The sequence below is a fragment of the Cibotium barometz genome, chromosome 1, assembly GCF_041138505.1.
Source record: "Cibotium barometz isolate CiBa-2024 chromosome 1, ASM4113850v1, whole genome shotgun sequence".
NCBI lineage: Eukaryota > Viridiplantae > Streptophyta > Polypodiopsida > Cyatheales > Cibotiaceae > Cibotium > Cibotium barometz.
In genome coordinates, this window is record NC_141046.1 from 48,445,361 (window position 1) to 48,466,867 (window position 21,507).

Sequence of the window (21,507 nt, forward strand, 5' to 3'; positions counted from 1 at the left end):
AAGAAGAGGGAGATGTAGTCGGGTGCTGCTGGAGGTGTAGAAGGACGTGCTGCTGCTGCCTCCAAGAGTTGGAGACGCTCCATGAGTAGTTGGTTCTCAGCTCTTAAAAGAGCTATGGTGTCTGCTGTAGGCGGAAGAGCAAGGTCTCTTTCGGGGGAGACGTCTTCCGGCTGATGAGTACTCTCTCGTGTAGACATGATGCTGAAGTCGGTGGTCGTGCCGGAACGCAATCTAACCATCCGAGGATGCCCCCACGCTAGGATACGGTGTGTGTGGACTATCTGAATCTGCTACCAATGTGATATGCAGCGGAAGTCTTTGTATTGGTTGATCCTGTCACACAATATGCTCACACCGTCTTCTGTATCCTGAGTTTCGTGAGTTTAGCAATCCATTTCATTTACTTCAAACTTTAAAGAGTTGAGAGAGAGATAGATGAGAACTGTACACCAGATGGGGTCCCGAATTACCCACTGAAGGGCCCCCTATCCCGATAACGAGATAGTATTTGCTTTATTACTTTAGAGAGAGTGACTTTGGACTGTAGATAAGCCAAACGCAAGATCTCGGAGGATCGGAGTATGGCTGATCTGTACACTGCTGTAGAAACACCTCGATGACTTGATCTCGAGCCTATGCACTCCTCCCAAGGGCATGAGGAAGGGCTGCACACCTGAGGCTCAAAGAAGAAGAAGGTGGACTGTTCTACACACTGTTAGAATGCTGAAAACACATATGAATGCTGTGTTACCTTCACCAGATGACTGCTGAATGTGTTGATGATGCATAGAAGGCTGGACACTGATGCAAACAACAGTTTCAGGGCTGGAAACTGCTGTAGACTGTTGCTTCAGGGCTGGAATCTGCTGTGGACAGAAACGCTGAGGTGTGGGGATGCTGTGGACTGAAACGCATGAGCAACAGGGGACTGCAGGGCTGCTGTACGGCTGGAACAGAAACGCAGCACTGCTGCTGTACTGCTGTGCAAAAACGCAGGTGAATACAGGCTGCAAACTGGCGTTGAACTGAAGGTGAAGGGTATGCTGAATCTGGGCCTGAACTGAGTGCTGAATTCAGGGCTGAATGCAAGCACCTAGGGCTGAATGAAGCTAGGGTTTCTCAAGGGCTAGAGAAGCAAGCTTATGGGCACTAGGGCTGGATTAGTCTTGGGCTGAAAGCAAGAAAGAGGAGAGCTCTTAGCACAATGAAGACTGAATGAGCAAAAGAGGCTCTAGGCAAGCCTATTTATACTAACTGGAGGTTGGTCATTTAATAAAATTAATATTTATAAATGCCCAATAATGCAAATAATGATAAATAAATACTAATAAATATGGGAAAAATACCAAATAAATCCCAGTAAATTCCCTAAGGCTTTGGGGATGTTCTAAATGATGCACAGGCATATGTATGCATATTATGCAAGATGCAGAGTGCTTTCTGATGCAAACCCTAAGGCTTCTACTGACTCTACATGCATGAATGATTCTCTCCAAGTGGGTTAAGGGACTTGACTGACTGACTGACCCACTAAGGCTGAGGAATGACCTACGTAGCTCGTGCCTGACTTATCCTGGACTGAGGATGTACAATGGGGTCACGGCGTACGACAAATATCATCCTATTGGGTTCTAAAACTGTACAAATGTTGCACTTCTGATGATGAGCCATCTTGTCACCATGCACTGAGTGCAGAGTGCATGTGACATGCAGATCATGTCTGGCTAAAATGCACAGCCCAGAGAATTGTCCAAATCCTGCATAAAATATATCATAGCCTGAAAAGAACCCATGCTGGCCAGCAAAAGAATGCTGATTATGCTCTTGCAGACACACAACATCTGGATGAGTATTATTTATATAATGCCATAGGAGCCTCCATTTGTGCTGATTACAAAGGCCCTGTATATTATAAGAAAAACATTTAAGAGAAGTACGCATGAAAATATGTACAAGAGATGAGCAGTCCTCAAAGAGAAAGGGAGGCATCAAGCCTCTGCCATTGCCACAGGGTCTTGCTGACCCTCATAATCCAATTCCCTGACTAAATCATCTTCTTCACAAAGTGGAATACCCTTCTTAACTGCATTGACCCATGCCTTTGAGATGGGGCTGTCCGAAGAGGTGGAAGGTTGACCAGGAGATGGAGCAGAAGCATCCCAATTGCGAGATTGGAGAGGTCTTTGTTTGAGAGGCACCGTCTTCTTTGCATTCTGCCAACCCTCATGAGAAGATGAATTATTTTCCACTAGCTTGCTTTTTCCTTTATCCTTGTTTTGAGCTGAATTGGCTTGGTTCCCTGTATGAACTAAAGACTTTGCTCCTTTAGCTTCAGTCTTTTCCACATAAGTCTTTTGACCTCTTTTATTAGATGGCGGAGGAATGGCAGCTGGAGGAGGCGCATGAAGGATTGAGGGACACTCAGAAGCTAGATGCCCGAACTTGTGACAAGAGAAACAGGCTCCAGCAAAAATGCCCCATTTCAAAGTGAAATATTTCTTTCCCAAATTAACACCCTCAATCTCAACTGCAATAGAAGAGGGGGTTGGTCTATCAGTATCCCATAAGATGCAAAAACGATTTTTGTTACCTGTGGGACGAGGGGGACAGATCACTTGTCCCAATGTCATCGCTAAGCCTGGAAGCTCTGTTCTCATGTAATCTGGGAAATCAACGACTTCAACCCATACAGGGCAGTGATGTTTGATAAGATTCTGATAATTCTTATTAGGAGACCAAGGCATGATGTGCACCATTTGACGGCCAAAAAATAAAGGGGACATTTCCAGCATCTTTTGTTTTGTCAATGCATCCAAGAGATGAACTTCATAAAATCCTCTGGAGGCAAAATAGACTCCTTCTACATAGCATCCACCTAGGAGAGAATTCATCCATTGTCCCACATCATTAGCCGAGGGTATTTTACCTGGAAAAAAGATGATGACTGCAGTTTGAGAGAGCTTCTTCAGAGGATGCACAAGAGACGGCAACTTCATCTTGTAAGTGAGTTCCAGAGCAGGTAGTATCCATTCTCTTCTACTTTGTTGAAAATCCTCATTCAACATGTCAAACACATAGGAAGCATCTTCAGATGAAGGAGCTATGGGGGGCAGAGATTCCCTTGATTGTCTTTTAGGTTCAGGAGAAAGAGCTCTCTTGACATAATACTTGCTTGTTTCTGCCATCGAGACTATTCGATTCAGCAGGAAGACACAGATCAGAAAAAAGGGGAACAGCGCTATTGGAATACAATCTTACAAGGAGGGGAAAAACAGAGACCTGTAGCGACTTACACAGAAGGGAAGAAAGTGACCTGTAGCGAGGCACAGACAAACACGCACACACACACACACACTCCTATACGCGCACACAGGTCGCGGAAGATAGGAAGAAGAGCAGATTGGCGATGAGAAAAAAGTGCATCTGGGAACCCTCAGAAGATCGCGTAGATTACTGCAAGGCCGACACAGTCCAGGAATGAAGCCCGATACAGTCCAGGGACAAGCACCTCACCACACGTGCTCACCCAAAAGGGGCGAGCAGGTCTAGGGAGCAGGCGAGCAGGTCGACGGAGCATGCGAGCAGGTCTTCGGCGGCCGAGGAGCGCTCACACTCACCAACCATGTACACACACCTCTCTCTCTCTCTCACACACACACACTCTCTCTCAAGCTACACACACCCACCCACCCTCACACTCAAGTTATCCCTCAACTTTCAAGGCTCAAGCCTCACTCACTCTCTCTCTCAAGCTATGAAGTGACAAGGAGGCATCCATCATCCATGGCATCCTCCTCACGTGGTAGCGGCACTTCTGGACATGGTGGGATGAGGTCAATCACACCCCATCCCCTCATGGAGGCGGTGCGCCGACAAAGTCATTTTTAAGTGCAGTTCCTATCCCCATCCCCGTTCCCTACATACGGCCATCCCCCATCCCGTTCCCGTCCCCCGTTACCGTCCCCCGTCCCTTGTGACTCTGACTTACGCCCACTTAAGATGCCTTACCCATAGGCCATGGTTAACCTAACCTAAAGGACTTCACCCTGGTTAGCCTTGGGACATAACAAGGCCTCTGGATGGGGTGGTCTGGTTAGTATTTTACCTGGCACTACCTTTTCCAACTATTGACCCATCATCCTCTCTCTAGAGGAGCCCTGGCAATAGTATAGTCAGCAGAGCCTCCGCATACCCAAGAGCTTGATACAAGACTCGGAGATTTGTAGGAGGGTTGAGGAGCCAACGGGGAGCCTGGCCTTCCATTAGGGCGCAATAGAGACGACTATAGATATTAGGCTTAGTGAGATCAGTGTCATTCTCCAAGAGGTAGCCCAAACCAAGTTAGCGGAGTTTAGAGAGCAGAAGAGGAATCTCCGCTAGAGCCTTGCCACCCTCCAGTGCCTATAGGAGTGCACCCCAGACATCCCGTGGATTGAGGCGCAGATGGCCACAACCCGCACTGAGGTCAGCTCCTAAGAGGACAGGAGAGTGGAGTACACATTCTGTAACTTTCGGGGTGCCCCGGGGTTTCTTTTTTTTTTTTTTTCCCAGAAAGAGACTTCTATTAAGTATGAGAAAAACATACAACAATCACAGCTATAAGCCGGAAGAGAATAGAATCACCCCAATATGTAAGGTGATTTCAACCACTGAGGAGCATCATAATGCCATGTAGGACCTGTGGTACTAGAGGAAAAGAAGATGCCATGGTCCCATTTCCGAAAACACTTGACCATTAATGCAATTAAACACTCAAATCGGCCACTGTCTTAACACATATCCATCATCACTATGCATAAAACATAAAAGCTGGATAAAACATCCACAAATGCTGAAAGTGGAGCTTGCACATGTGACACCGCATAGAGGCCGGAATGAGCTGAAACAAACCCCCCCCCCCCCCCCGCGCCCCCCCCCGCGCGCGCGCACTCGCGGAGTATTTTATTACCCAAGGAGAATAATATCATGTACAAGCTCCGAGGGCCTTACTCTCTCCACAGGAGATGACGGATTATCCATATACAAATGCCATAACACAGCCCAACACGAGGCAACCATAAAATTCAGCCAAAACACAGGTTGAATAAATGCTGAGCCAACAATATAATCCATATACCTCCGTGTGGGTACTAATTCTTCCCTTTAAAAAAAAACCACAGGTCTTCATGCAATAGAGTTGGTACAACAGGTTCAGCTCTCCATTCAGCCTACAACAGGTACAAATAGCTTGTACATTGGCTGGTACAAGGAGTACAATGGCTGGTACAGCACATATAGTGGCTGGTTCAGCCGGTACACTAGCTGGTACAGCAGGTATAGTGGCTGGTACTACAGGTATAGCAAGTCTTCAGTATTTTGTCGAGATGGAAGCCTCCCAAACAGTCCCCAACAACCACACAGGTGGTCTATAATGCCAAATGGGGTCACCGCCTCTATCTATGAGGAAAGGGCCAGGCCTTCAAAGCCGAAAAAAAGGTTCCCACTGCTTCCGCAAGTGGTCAGAACCTCCCTATAACTTCCCCCACTAACGGCGGAGGGCGTGAATGATATGAAGCCATATGCTCCTGATGGTCTCAGCTAGTGGAGTGTGGGTACCCTCGATGGCCTCGCTGCATCTAGCACACCAAATGTGCCAAGCTGCTATGTTACTGCAGATGTCCCATTTCTAACATGAGCCTAGTCACCAGTCGCGTGTAGATGGGGTTGTGACTGGTATTGCTGCAATACGATGGTGAAAGACCCGAAGGCCTAGCCTTCCCCCATCCTCCTCATAATCTCTGACCACTCCAACCTCTGTGGCCCAAGCGACAGTGCCCCATGTAATGATCCAGATCGATGACATGCCCATAGCAAAGATGCAGAGAATCCACTGCCAAATCTGCTGAGCCTTCGGGCGATCCCAAAGCAATGTCTTTGAGACTACTGGGGGGTGTCCGCCCCGCAGGCAAGCTTCTAGCCAACCTCCAACTGCTAGCCAAGTACCGACCCCCTAACTCCTATGTGCCATCGACCAAAGAAAGAGGGTGATCTTTCTCGGCCGAAATCTGTCCCTTAGTCTCTTCCAGAAATCAGAAAGGAAGCGCTATGTGAGACCCTGAGACTGTCAATGTGCTGCTGCTGCCGGTGTGCCATCTATCTCAGGCATTTGGATCCTGTGGCCTAGCCGTGTTGTATATGCAAAGAAGGGGGCATCCAGAGTCTCCTTCCGATCTGCTGGATCATGCCAAATCCACCCCCCCCGGGTCCCACTGGAGGCTCGTCAAAGGTCGGCACTCCCAGATCCATAGACGCCACAATCTCTCCCTGACCACCTCGGCCGGTGCTGGATCTATGTGCCAGTCCCGTGCCCGAAAACCAATCACCCTCACCCTCTCCAAGGTCCAGTCACTGAAATCCTTCAAAGGAAACTCAAATCTCTCTAGTATGCCATGGGATCCAATAGAAAAAGTGCGCAGACCACTATCCTCATCTGCTCCGTGGACCGCCACTAGGATATTGTATCTAGTAAACAAGCCTAGCCACACTAGGGGGGTCGGGTCTGGGGGAGTCAGCCACTCTTGAGGGATACCTTAGTCGATGTCGATGTTGAGCCTATCTCTACCTTGGATCCCTGTCAAGCCTCTGTCCTACACCTCTGGGGGAAACTGCCCGTGGGCAATCCAATCTCTAAGAGACCTGGTTGGTCCCATGCTCAATGCGCCCCAATAAACATGCGGTCGGGCCCCTACCATGTGGCCACTGGGTAAACGGATCAAGGGGTTCCAAACCAAAGGCTGTCATAGCCGCTCCTGTGAGGCAACTAGAGCTATCTATCAGGCCTAAGGTGCTCCCAAGCACAAAGTAAACTGGCTGCAAATCTGTCCTCAAAGGCCAAGCTAAAACCACGGGGTCGCATCTTTGTGAAGATCCATTTGGTACTCTACGGCCAAGGGCCCCTAATACTCGGAGTGCGGGCTGAAATCAGGGCCAATAAGAAATCCTTCCAGGGATCGCCATCGGGAAGGAGGCCTCTAACAATCAGCTTGCCCAACAAGGTAAGCGGCTCTAAATAGTCAGGTCGACCAGGCCTAACCCCCCTCTGCAACGTGGCTGAATAATCACTCTCCATAATACCTTGGCCCTGGTTGGCCTCCCATCACTTCCGGCCCATAAGAAATTCCAGATCAATGGTTGTACCTGGCCAATACATGCCCAAGAAAAGGCCCAGCACAAAGTGATGTGCCACATGGTGGCAAGAAGTACCCGGTTCGCCACCACCACCCTGCCTGCTAGGGAGAGCCTCGCCAAGCTCCAATATAGAAGCTTCTTCTGAATACTTAGAAGAAGCGGGGCGAGCTGCTGCTCGGGAGACATATCAATGCCAACCTAGCAACCAAGGTAACGAACTGGAGTGCCCCTCGGGATCCACTAAAAATCCTCAACTGGTCGCCAAGTCGGGGCGGGTGTTGATCCTACCCAAAACCACATGACTTGAGACAGTTGATCTGTGCTCCTAATGCGCGGTAGAAAACCTCAATCACCTTTGCAAATCTCTGTAGATTCCGCACATCTTTTGCAAGGAAAGCTGCTGTGTCGTTTGGAAACTCTGAGTCCAGCGGCTCCTCCTGCGTGTGGAGGGGAAGACGCAATCCTTGAAGCCCAGTCTCCTGAGCGAAGAGAAAACTACTCATGGCCTCGGTGATGAATAGGAAGAGATAAGGTTCCAAAGGACAGCCCTATCAAACAAGCGGGAGGGGGGAATCTGTCGCCACGGGCTCCTTGAATGAGAACCTAGCTGTGTGAGGCAAAGTAAAGTCCTGAGACTCCACGAATCCACTCCGTGGGGAATCCCATCCAACTCATAGTGCCCTCTAGAAAGCTCCAATCCACCCTATCATAAGCTTTCTCAAAGTCTAGAAGTAGCACAATGAGGTCCTGCTGCCGCATCCTAGCCGAAGCTATCACCTCCCAAAAGGTAAAGATGTTGTCCAAAATGCTCCGATCCTGAACAAAGCCGGTCTAAGTGTCGTGGATCAAGTCAAGGAGAAAGGGCTGAAGTCTCCTGCTGATGGCCTTCGCCAAGATCTTATAGGTTGTCCCTAGAAGAGTGATGTCTCCACTGCCGGATCTCCAATCTGTCACCACACCCTCCTTGGGAATCAAGTGAATCAAGCCCTCTGCTGAGAGCCTCTCTAGCATGGCACCTGTAAATATAATCTCATTGAAGGGCAGCTCGAAGGCCACCTTCCATGAGGTCCCAATGGCAAAGAAAGAAGGAGATAGGAAGCACTCTCGAGCATTTGCCCCTGGGAAGTGCCGTCAATGCCTCCGCCAACTCCTCAGCAATAAATGCTGTCAATAAGAATGACCGAAGAGAAGGGGGAACCACATCCCTCATATGCCACCAGACCCTCTCGCGTGCATCCACCACCTATGAAGATGCTGGGGCACCAATGAGGAGGGATCGAAATAAGTCCGTGGCGATGGCTCTCATCTGGGGGGGATCTGAAACAATAGTTCCATCCTCGCCACGCAACCTGTGAATACCGTCTCTCCTCCTGTGAGGTCCGGCTATCTCAAAGAAATCCCCTATGACTTTGTCTGTTGCCTGAGTCAAAAAAGAAGCCCTAGCATGATACTTGTACTCCACCCTCCTCTCCTCTTATGGATCTAGTCTCCGTGGAGCGGCGGCAAGCTGACTCTCAATCCACTGACTATCTCGGGACCTCTCTTGAAGCTGTTGTGTAAAGAGGCAAGACTGCTCCTCAAACTCCTCTCCTGCTCTCGGAAACCCTCTACTCGGCTCTGCGCTGCCTCCTGCAAGAAACTGCTCATCTCCCCTAAGCCCTCATCCAATGTGCACGCAGCAAAGCCTGAAAAAAATCCAATCCCACCCATATCTACTCTATCATGCTGCATATCTCAGAGTCTTGGATGAGGCTGTCCAGAATCCTCGAGCTCACATGCATGTCATGCCTCTAGGGGTCCTCTAAGGACAAAATAACCGGGGTGTGATCAGAAAAGGAAGTGCCTGGCAAAATACCAATCAAGCCCACTCATCAACATAGAACCTATCAAGTCTAGAGAGGTTGGGGCCAGTGCTCCTCCTATCCGAGCTCGAGAAGCAAAGGCTCCCAGGGCTACGCCCAAACTTTGGAAGATGCCAAGGGTCATGTCCCCTGATTGCAAGAATCATCTCCTCCCAATCTGAGTACTTTGCTGCTGAAACTGTGGCCGTGCCACCTCCAAGTTTGTCCTTTGCTGCCTCAATCATGTTAAAGTCACCGCCCAAGCACCAAAAGTCAACCTGAGGGAGGGCCTGCCGTACTGAGCTCCAAAAAAGGGCTCTACGTGCAACAGTGTTGGGAGCATAAATGTTGAGGAAGCCAACGCTATCCTCTCCAATAGTAATGGTAATCCACTATGCCCACCCCTAGACAATGACTCCTAGGCCCATCACTTCCGCAGAAACTGTTCACTGACAGAAATACACACCCCTCCCTGCGTCCCTGAGGGACCGAAGGATGGAGACTAGAAAGTATGACTCTTGCTAGGAAGAATCTTCCCGCATCTACGGGTGCACCCCTCTAAGAGATGATGCTCCTAGAGGAAAAGAATGTCTATGGGTGCCCCCACTATGGCCCTCTGAAGCTCGCCTCATAGGACGCCACGTCTATGAAAGCATTGAGGCCCCCCTAAGCCCTAATGTTCCATGAAACAATCTGCATATCAATCTCAGTGTGATGCGGCACTAGCGGAACTGCCCTCCACTCAAAGTATCTTGGGCGAGCGTTTAGACGAGGAATAATCACAATCCGTGCGAGGGCAAAGGCGTGCCAGGTGGGCACTAATCATGTCCTCCATTTGGCGCCCTTTTACGAGCACGCGCATATGCATGCTCCGAACTCCATCGATCACAGTAGAGGTATCTGTAAGAGGCGGGAAGAGGTACCGCAACAGAAGTATGCACGAACACAGAGAGCAGCACCTCCAGACCGGAGACTACCATCCCCCCGTCCTGGCCTCGATGGGCTGAATCTCCAAGCTCCATCCTAGCCAAAGGCCAAAAATGGGTGAGGATGTCGATGATGCAGAGATTGTGGAGATGGTGGAAGAGCTCAACTGCCTGACCTTGGATGGCACCTGTCACTAACTCACGATTCCACTGTCCCCGGGGGCTGCACTGAAGGGAAAGAGAAGATCATTGCGCCATTATCTGGCGTAGAGGGCATGGAGTGGTGAAAAACCACACATACCCGAACAAGGGCTACTGTCTCCTCAAACATGTCGACCCCTTCCATCGACAGACACCGGAAGAAACTGTAGTCCACACAACAGCTCGCTGAAGCTCCCGCCATCCCCCTGCTCGCACTGGCTGCACGCCATTCACCCTTGCCTTCTCCCTCCCGCCTGCCCTAGTTGATGCGCCCCCCATCCGCCGCCTTGCTCTCTTGGGCTGAAGCGCCCCCATCTCCTCGCCTTCGCGCCCCCCCACTTCAGCGCCCCGTCCCCCCCCCCCCCCCTTTGCCTCTTTTCCCCCCGCCCCTCTTTCGCGCTGCTTCCGCCCCCCCTCACCCTAGGGTTTGCTTCGTCGCCTTCCCCCCCCCCCCCCCCACCCCCCCCCCCCAGGGTTTGCTTCGCCGCCTTTCCCTTCCCTCCCCTTTTTTTTTTAAAAAAAAAATTTAATTCCTTCCGCCTTCCCCCTCCGCCCTCCGTGTGCAGCTCGGTTTCTTGCAGGTCTTTCCGCCTTCGCCATAGCTTCAGACTCTGATGGAGGCTCCTCCCGCCCCACCTCAGAGGGACTCTTCCACAGCCCCCTCGCCCGCCCCTGAGGATACCCCCATCAGGCTTTCTCTTTCGCCAGAAGAGGAAGCGAGCCTCGCCACACAGGTGGAAAGCCTCCAAGCACATTCCACCATCTGCCGTATAGTCGGCACTTGCCCCAGCAGAGGGGAGATCCGGGATCTTCTTCAGGCCCGCCTGCTTGCAGATGTGGGCAAGATCCTGGACGTTCAGCTACTGGGCCGTGGACACTATCAGATCGAGTTCGAGACAGCCCAGAGCGTGGCCGAGGTCCTCGCCATGAGCCCCCTCGACATCAGGGGCGCTCGGGCATTCTTCAGACCTTGGCAGCATGGCTTTGACCCAGTAGCGGCCGAGCAGGGAGAGCGCCTTTTCCATGTTACAGTTTGCTTCCCTGGACTCCGCCTGAGTACCTGCCGCTCCTCTCGAGGCTAGGAGCACTAGTGGGCTCGGTGGTCGAGACTGGCCCCACAGCAGCTTCAGTGGTGGCTAGAGCAGCAGGGCTACCTTCAGTCAGAGTTTTGGTTTCTCACATCTCCTCCCTTCCGAAGGTCATTCAGCTACCTAGGATAGGGGGGAAATGGATTGATCAGAGAGTGGAGTTCTCGGGGCTCCCGAACCAGTGCTTTGCTCCCCCCAGCAGGGGGCACTTGGGCACCAGAGATACAATGGATCTTCATAGAGATGAGGGAGGACAGGCCTCAGTAGAGGATGGGAGGACAGATTTGCCTTGAGCATCCTGAGAGCTTGGGAGTTGCTGAGACCGGGGCTCTCTCAGAGACCTCCTGCTTGTGTTGAGGAGCGGGCCAGACAGCCGCTCATCTGGAGCCCAGCGGTTCGTACAGAGCAGGGTCATATGCTGGGTTCTCAGCCTCGTCTAGCCTGGGGACCATTGGCGGCAGGCCCAACACGTAGTTTTGGAGATTGGCAGGCCTTCTGTAGCCTCCCAGAGGAGATCCAGGTGGAGAGGCTGAGTCACTTCAGAGGGGGGTTGATTATGAGGGAAGACATTCACGAGGCACTCACAGAGGAGTGGTTCACGCCTCTCGAGCTAGTGGCCCCACGGTGGATGGGAGCCTTTACACAGATGGAGATCTTGATTGCTGTCCGAGCTTGTACTGAGGATGGCAGATGCCTCTACTATGAGATCCAGGATGAGGGCAGACTTCAAAGAGTGGAGGTGGAGTCGCCTTTGGTTGCAGAGTGCATCTTTCAAAGGATACGGGTAGTGGCCGCCGCTTCTCAGAAGTAGCATATTGACCCAGACCCTGCAGATGTGCTCCCTGATTGGCGCATATGGGCATATGTAGCGCGCCCCTTGGCCCGGCTCCAGTGGCACCCTGGTGAGTACGAGTGGCATGATCCTTATGCATCCCTTGAGGCCACGGAGATCACCTTTTTCCTCGAGGATTTTTGGACCCGGCTCTGGGCTAGTCGACAGGCACGCAAGATCTCGACTTTCCAGTGGCTGGTCGCCCACAGGGGCTCAGCAGTTGGCACTGGCTTGTCTACAGCGGTCTTCCGGCGGCTTGCGTCCGATGCGGCCACCCTCTGGAGACACAGAGACATTGCCTTTGGGACTGCCCTCAAGCGCAGCAAATTTGGCTGCGGATGCTGCGCATTCTGGCCCCCCTCTCTCCAGAGGGTATGTATACGTGGGGAGCCGCTGCTTGGTCGACTTCGTCAGCACCTGCTATGGGCTATGAGACGGAGCAGGACAGCCAGGCCATTAGATTCATTAGGGGCCAGCCTCGCCTTGTTCCTTCACCGGATTTCTCATCCGCCAGCTGGACACAGGAGAGGGATTTACGATGGGAGCTTCTCAGCAGCCTCACCATCTGGTTCACCTGGAGGGCCCAGTGTTTCAGGGCCTTTGAGGGGAGACTGGAGCCACCAGCAGAGACTGTTCGGGGGATTTGGCAGGAGTTGATCCACACCCTGCGAGGACAGTATGACCGCATCCGGGCGACTCGGATGAGGCGATCTTGCGGCGCCAGGCTTTTCACACCACTTGGCGCAGCAGCCCCTTCTACACCCTGCACGCGGGGTCTCCCCGTTGGCATTACAAGCCACCTGTTTGGCTCTTTCCCCCTCCTATTGTATGATATAGCCCCTCAGGTTTTTTGTACTCTTACTTGTACTTTTCAGCACCTAGGGAGAGTCTCCCTGGCTGCCTTGTTTTGTTCTCTGCTTTGCTTTCTTATGAGCAGGAGAGGATCTTTTGTAGCCCTGCGGGCGTTTTTTTATATAACTAATGAAAGGATCTTTTTTCAAAAAAAAAAACTGTAGTCCACACACTGTCCCAGGATCTTGGAGACCCCACCTGGGGACCGTGGCAGGAGAGCCCTCACAGGGGAGGCAGCAATGGTTATCTCTACCGGCTCGGAGAATCGGTGAATCAAGCGACGGCCTGATCCTGCCGGCTGCCTCCGCTCCGGGTCAGGGGCTGCTGCGGAACGACGAGAGTGCTCTATAGAGGCAGAAGGGAGGGGGAGGGAGGGCTCGGATGATAAAGGTCGGACAGAGTGCGCTGCGCGACGGGTGATTTCGTTGTCGAGACTAGGGGAGGAGGGGGAAGTGGCGGCGAGAGAAGGCAAAGGGGTGGAGAGGACAGGGAGGGGTACTGGAGAGGACACGTCACCAACGGGAAAATGCTGAGATAAATGCTCATAACGGTTCTCTGGCATAACCGAATCCTCCTGAGATCTGCCAGCTTGGTGCGCTCGGCGACGGCGCTTGGCTCTGGTGGTCGTCTGGCTCCCCGAGTGCAGTCCAACCGTCCGCTGGGTCACCCGAAGTTGGGGCCTGGTGCTCTGCTGGCTGAGGACCTGCCCCTCTCTCTACTACCTGGTGAGGGTCAACACGAGAACTGGGGGAGGAACCACCAAGGCAGTCTCTTGGACTACCGCAAAGGGCAAGCTCTATAGCTAAATGACCCATCTGTCTGCAAATGAAGCATTGGCCTGGAAGGCCAGAGTACACACTCTCCTGATGGCACCACCAATCACCGGGAGAAGACGAAGGTACTCCTTCCTAAGGTCTGGGAAGCAAACTCTTACTGGGAACCCCGAAACACCAACCGATGGGTCAAACGCAGGGTCGAAGCCGTGCTGCCACCATGCAAAGAAGGCATGCGCCGTACGCAGTGCAAGGGGACTCAGCTACATGACTTGGTCTGACGCCGATGGCGAGTCGAACTCCACTTGGTCGTATCCGCGCCCCAAAGGGTGAATATCGGTGATCATTGCAGGTTCGCCAATGAGGCTAGCCTAAAGAAGATCCCTGAGCTGTCTGCGCGTAGGGCGGCTACTAACAATTTTTCAAACTAGGGTGAAGGCCTCAAGTGAGGCGAGAGTCGTGGCAAGAACCTGTAGATCCGCTTCGGAGAAGGAAATACAAGCAACGGCAGCTTCGGTCGAGGATGACGGAGCGCCCTGCCATGGAGTCCTCCTAAGGGTGAAGACCAGAATAAACCGAAGCTTACCGATTAAAGCTGAAAACCCCAAAAGCGAGAAAGCATCAGCTTGCACGGGAGGGGAGAGAGGAGAGGGGCGGGGAAACGAAGAGATAAAGGAAGGAAAGAGGGAGGGGCACCTTAGGGACAAAAAGGGGGAAGGGGGGGGGGGAGGCGGCAGCGCCACGATAGACGGTAGAGCTACGAAAAGGGGGGGAGGGGGGGGGGGCCAAGTGGAAGGGGGGGCGATGGCCTAGGCGATGCCGGCATGGGGGGATCAACGGGAGCGTGCACACGATTACCTCACTGAAATCGTCTCCAATAAAATGATATCTTGTGTGTGTCTGGAATGTTGAACATTGTTGGGGGGGAGGGGGGGGGGAGTTGGTGCTGTGTGTCTTTTAAAGAAAAAAACTTGTCAATATTGTTGGTAAGAAGCTATCCAATGAGGAAGCAAACTTCTGTAAATGTGTTATGTTCTTTGTGTGTAAGACTTAAATTGCTTGTTTGTTCCTACCCTTGAGAACCACTACTTTGTGTTATGTCCTTTGTGTGTATGACTTGAATTCTTGGTTTGTTCCTACCCTTGGGATCCACCTACAGGCATGAGAAACTAGGCCATGAGCCTAAGATTAATCGTTGACCAGAGTGTGGCAATCCCTTGAGGAGTGTTGGAATCAAGGTCTTGCCTATGTCTATGTATGTGTGCCCCAACTCACAATTGAGGGAGGTGTTAGAATATGTGCAATTGTAAGGCTGTGACAAAGTCATGTGTGTGTGTACCCATGTTTGTGTGTCCACCAGTGTGTGTGTGAGAGTGTGAACATCCCCTAAACAGGGTGTGAACACTCACTTATGTGTGTAAGTGTGTACTTGTGTGTGTACCGCCTCTTATGCGTGGATAAGATAAGTGTGCCATATGGCAACTATCTATGGTGTGTGTATTTGTTTGGATCAAAAGATAAGGTTCCAAACCTATAAAAGCATTGTACTTGATTGATGGAATATTAATCATAATCATCATTTGAGTCATGCAAACACTATCTCTTGAAGCTTTGTCACATCTTTATTACTTTCTTTCTCTATCTCTCTGCACACACAATATGCCATGGAAATGTACAACCCTCCATAGCCTGGTGTCGTGCTAACTGTGCAGCTCAACCATAAAAGCTTATAGGTTCTGATCCAGGGTGCTCGGGGGAACAAATTCCCACTTTCTCATTCAGTGCACCAAGGATGTCTCCTTGTGCCCTTCCTCTTTTTGTGGCGGAGGTGATGAGCAGTTTTTAAGCCTCCCAAGAGACTGGACAACAGGGCCTCAAGCTTCCTATTAGGTCTCAAAAGGAGCTTCCTCAATTGAGTTTGCAGATGACACAGCAGCCTACCACTCTGTAGAGATGGAGAACCTCTGGAAGTTTGCACACGCAGTCAAGATCTTTTACCACACCTCTGGAGCACAATCTAGCCGGCACAAGTTGTTGGAAATAAGTGCACACTAGGTGTACTATTTCTCTAGTCTACATTTGTCTAGTCTTAATTGTGTGCCATGTGGCACCTCTATAATTGTCCCATAAGTCAGTCTACTCTATCTTGTACTTCTCACCTATATATTGTGGGTGTCACATCAATGAAAGCATCAATCTTGTGTCTTGTCTACACTCATCTCAAGGTAACTCTTTGTCTTTCATTTGTGTTCTTGTTTCATTTCTAGTCTGCTCTTGCTCTCATATTTTCTACATGGTATTAGAGCAGGCTTATCCTGGCTCCCCTCATCTTTGCCCCTGTTTCCTGTGATGAGCGACTGCCCCTCTTCTTGCTGCAGTCACTTGGTTCAGAACAGGCCGCCGCCTTTGCTGTTGGCCGCCGCTTAGCTGGGTGCTGCCCCTGCTCTTGGTAGTCGACCTGCTGCTGTAGCAGCCCAACAACTATCTGCCGCCACATTCTTGGGAGCTGCCTCACGTTTTTTTTTTTGTATCTCACCGTTTCTGTATGTTCGCTTCTGTCCTCTAGTATTACACATGCAGCTCGTCAGCGCCGGCCTGAATTTTCTGTCCGCCCACTTTCTTGCTGTCCACCCTGTTCAGGCTCATACAGCCCGCTGTACTGTTGCTGCTCTCCTTGGCTGCCTTCTTCATCGACTCAAGGGTGCGCATCATCTAGAAGCAGCTGCAGATCGACTTTCCTCCTAACGAGCTATTTGCTGCATTCAGTTCTGCCATCGCTTCCTCTTGAAGAGTCTACAAGGTACTGTGCATTGTCTCCTTCAGTTTGCTGGTCAGTCCTTTTCTTATCCTCATATCTGCAAACTGCTAGTTCCTCATGCTTCGATGGGCTGTCACATGCTATGGCCTTGACAAGTGGTGAGAGAGCCGGCTTCTAAAAACAGTCTGGATCTCTTCTTTCATTCATTTCTGCAATCTTGTAAGGGAATAGACACTGCCCTTGCATTTTAGCAAGAGGTAAGACCTTCCCACATGGCCTCTTCTACTCATTCTCTCATGTCTATCGACAAATTCAATGGGTCCAACTTTCATACTTGGCAAATCAAAATCAAGTGCCATCTTATGAAAGAAAGTCTTTGGGACGTTGTTCACCATGCTGCTCCCGAAGATTCCGACATTGAGCAAGTTATCACTTATGCTCCCACTGCCAAGAATGACAAAGCCTATGCTATCATCTTGCTCGGTCTTGGAGATGATTACATTCATCACATCTCCGACATACAGTCTGCTTCTCGAGCATGGATCACTTTGGATACCCTTTTTGGACCCCGCTCTAAAAACTCTAAGATTGCACTTATGATCTCATTCTTTGATCTATATATGCAGGAGGGAGCTACTATATCCTCTCATGTCAATTATTTTCGCAGTCTTATGGTTCAGCTTGCATCAGTGAAGTCCCCCATCTCCGAAGATATTGCTATTGCTGTGCTTCTCAAAAGCTTACCTGACACCTATGCTACTCTTGTCACTACCTTCAAGCATCACAATAATCCTACTCTTGAAGGTATCATCAATGCTCTCCAAGAAGAGGAAAGAACAAAACAACAAAAGGTAACTGACACTGCATTTTTAGCAAAGAAAGGAGGTTCTAAGGTAAGAAAGCCTTGCACCCATTGTGGAAAAACTAATCATATGGAGAAGGACTGCTTCAAGGCTCATCCATGCACCATTTGTGGCCGTGATAATCACCGGGAGAAGGACTGCTACTCTAAAACCTCTACATCAGCCCCTGCATCTACCTTAGCCCATGTTGCTGCAGCATCTCCATCAGCAAATCTTGCTGTTCATTCCTCACATGATGAGGAGTGGGCTTTCTGATTACTTCACCTTTCTTGTCTACCACTTTGACCACCGATGATGTAGGTCAAGGGGTTCTAGTGTCTTACTCATTATGCTTTTTTGACCTCTCTTTTTTGACCTCTCTCTTGTCCCTACCCAAGAGGCAGAGATTGCCCTTGAGGAGGGGATGTCTTCAAGGTCCATCTGTTTGTCTACAGTCAGGTCTACAGTCAGTCTTCTGTCTATCTAGTCTTGTCTGTCTGTCTATTTGTCTATCAATCTGACTGTGTCTTGTTTTAGATCCATCTTGTCCCTATCCTTGTGAACCCATATGAGGATATCACTTTAGGAGGGGTGTCTCAGGATCTTTGTCTGTCATGTCTTCTGTCTTGTCTCTCAGTCTATAGGTCTTTATGTCTATCTTCTAGTCTCGTCTTTCTGTCTTCCTCCTAGTGTCCACTTAAGGAGGGTGTTGGAAATAAGTGCACACTAGGTGTACTATTTCTCTGGTCTACATTTGTCTAGTCTTAAGTGTGTGCCATGTGGCACCTCTATAATTGTCTCATAAGTCAGTCTACTCTATCTCGTACTTTTCACCTATATATTGTGGGTGTCACATCAATGAAAGCATCAATCTTGTGTCTTGTCTACACTCATCTCAAGGTAACTCTTTGTCTTTCATTTGTGTTCTTGTTTCATTTCTAGTCTGCTCTTGCTTTCATATTTTCTACACAAGTTGTGTGGATTTTGGGTTGGATCATCCCCTAACCCCGCTTGGCGCCCAGTTCAGTCCTTCCAATGGATTGTGAGGGGTACCCCAATGCGTTATCTTGGCTATCGATGCAGGATCAACATCACCTCAAAGCAGCAGCTTGCCAAGGTGGCTTGGAGAGTCATAATGCAGCCTTGCCTCAGAGGCAGCCTATGCATTATTGATCCTTCCATGCAGAGCAGAGCCCTTCTGGGTAAGCTAATCATTAGAGGCCTCCTCCCTGGTGATGAGCCCTAGAACGACTTTCTCATGACCGGTATTTCTGCTTGTATTCCAGTTCTTGACGGTCCCTAGCCCCCCATGCCCGAGATGGATCTTTACAGAGATGAGGACCCACGGCCAATGTCCAACCTTTGAGAACTGCTTTGCGGCCAGCCTTTTCCGAGCCTGGGACCACATCCATTCTGCTCTTCGCCAATCTCCCCCAGCCCTGGATGAGGAGAGACTTCATCAGCCACCACTAATCTAGAACCCCTTGAATACACTTCCTAATGGCCACATGCTAGGCTCCAAACCTCACGTCTCTTGGGGGGCTTTGAGCGAGGGATTGGCATAGTCTCTTGCAAGGTGGATCACCTTCAGACAGCTCCCACCTAAGGCCTAGGAGCAGAGCCTCGCTCAGATCCGAGGCGGAGACAGGCTTACCTTCGACATCGACTCTTACATTCCTCCAGAGTGTGTCGCTTGCACGGATTCTCGACCCGCCTCCCCTTGAGTGAGTAGGGGTTTTTACCAGACATGATAACCCGATTGCGATCCATGGTGCACATGAAGGCACCCTCATGACCTTTTATATTGAGCCACAAGGCAGATTGAGCCGCTCCCCCCCTCGACAGAGGACTTCAATAGCTGCATTTTACAGAGAGTGAGAGTGATCAGATTTTATGACCACAGGTGGCACGTCAACCCTCCCTCGGTGGCCAGAGAGAGATTATGGTTTAGGGGAGGGCAGACCACTGATGAGACTGCAATGAGATCCAGGTGAGTGGCAATGGCATGATTCCTTTTCCCAAGAGGATGCCCCCAACATCCCCTTTTTTGAGTAGACAATCCGCCTGGGCTGCAGGATTCAGATGTCAATGGTTGATAGAACGCAGCGGCAGCAGTACATTGGAAGTCCTAGGAGATCCTTGCACGTTTCCTCCGGGATTTTTGGAATGTCTGTGAGATAGCTTCCAACCACGGATGATTACCCTTTTCCTTTGGTAGATAGCTCACAGGAGCTTGGCAGTGGGCACCTGGCTCGCAGATGGAGGTCGGCCGGCGCTCTATTCTAGGTTTGGACACCCTTAGTAGTCTCAACGTCATTGCCTTTGGGATTGTCCCAAGGTGCAGCAGGTATGGCAGAGGATCATCCGTATCTTCACCATGGACCAGGCATCTACCCACACGATTACCTGGGGGCGGTTGCCTAGGCCTCTCAGTCAGCTCCAGCCCTTGCTTATGAGGAGACGGGACACGGCCTTGTTCTTCAACTCTCTCACCGAGGATCACGACAGCCCCGTTTTCAGCAACTCCAAAGAGTTCAGAAACGTCTAAAGATTTTGTGGTTCTACAAAATCTGTTTCAAGAACGATGTGGAAGGATTCCTCCTCTATATATCTTCTTTAAACTACATGAAAACCACAAAAATGTGTACAAACAACAAAAAAGGAAGCTAAAATTGGTCACAATATCGAGAACTGTCTCAGATCTTGGATTTCTTTTGTAAGTTAAGCAAATCACCAGTTGAAAAAAAACTTCTAGGGAATGCATATACATCGTAAGGCCTCTCTTTTGAGCAATGATATGTGCGAAACTCATAGGCATGCAGAAAGAAAGAAAGAAAGAAAGATTTTATTAACGTCTTCCAAAAGACCGAACTCGGCCTATGAGACAAATCGGAGGACTTGTAAACGTTTAAATCATCTTAAAATGATTAAAATGGACTACTACATGGTTTATCCCTTAAGCAAATAAGCATTGAAATAGTTATTGCCAGGTTCTGAAAGTTTACACTTGGCATGCATCGTTTTGATACAAAGCAGCCTTTACTTTACCTCCTCACAAACCCCTTTGGCCACCATAGTATCTGAGCTCTCACCACATGTTTGATCAAAGTCAATAGCTCCAGTTATCTGAATGTTTACGCACAGACCTTATAAGCTTAAAGAAGACACATAGAAGTATGCATTCAAATAATGCAAGGAAACCAAAGGAGTCAGTCCAAAAACTATTACTTAATGTGTATAAGGAGGTAACATATTGAATACATCTCCAACTTTATCCAAAATCTTTTAGAATTTTAAGGTCGTGATTTTAGCTTTCAGAAACGTCAGTTATAAACCATCCATTTGTTTGTGACAGGTTTTACTACACAGCTTTTGTTGCCTACTATGAGTCTAGCAAATGACCAATCTCACTTAAGTAAAGAATTCAAAAAGCATAGAAGATTACGATTAATATTCTAGTACAATAGCATGTCACCCAAAGTGTGCCAAACATGTGTTAAGACAGATTTGCAACATCAACCATTCTGTCCAAGGCATTAAGAGTTCCTTTGAAAATGAATCAATCACTGCACCGGTAATATAACCTTCCTGACTTCCTGACTTAGAAAATGAGTCCTTCGCTGTATGTAATAATGCAACATTGGTTTAAACCCCCTTTTATGAGCGTTGATTAAGGTAGATCGGTTCACAAATATTCCAAAGACTTCAAGCAAATCAAACATCAAAAAAGATCTAATGCAATAAACCAAAAAACAATAATCACCACCAAAAAAGTGTTTTTTGACTTTTAAACCAACTAACCAGATCATTTAAGGAAACAAGTTCTTCCATAGGCATTGACAACACCTATAAAAAATGCACAACTTCTTTAGTACAACCACAGTGAAATGAGTGATTTTCTCTGAAATCATGTGCAAACAAGATGGAACAATGCCTTATGCAAGCTTTTAATGGTCAATTTGGAGCAAGCTTCTGCAAATCAATCAAGGTGTGAGTTTGCAGCCAAACAGAGCTGAGAGCTCCCCACTAACCCTGTCAGCAGCCTCCCTCCCTCCCGACTGTGCACACCCTCTCCCCTCACTGTACTCCACTCACCTCCATAGCGTACCCCCCCCCCTTCCCCCCCTTCACTATATTCACACCCTATAAGGGTTTCTGTTTACCTTCCAGTTCCAGTTTCATTTTCTAGGTGCCAGTAGTATCATCTTTATTTTTCATTTTCTGGTT

The 21,507-nt window shown here is 49.6% G+C and overlaps 1 protein-coding gene across 3 annotated transcripts in view; it reads right to left on the reverse strand.

Moving 5' to 3' along the window:
* MSH5 (MUTS-homolog 5) overlaps positions 1-21,507 on the reverse strand; it is a 164,998-nt gene that overhangs the window by 113,232 nt on the left and 30,259 nt on the right. For 2 of the 3 annotated variants that reach the window (XM_086802985.1, XM_086802975.1), the window contains exons 15-16: positions 21,082-21,126; positions 20,329-20,406 (exon numbers count right to left, since the gene is read on the reverse strand). In XM_086802985.1, coding sequence (XP_086659111.1) covers positions 20,329-20,406; positions 21,082-21,126 — 123 coding nt within the window. The remainder of the gene's footprint in view (positions 1-20,328; positions 20,407-21,081; positions 21,127-21,507) is intronic. The other variant, XM_086802993.1, reaches the window with a different exon arrangement.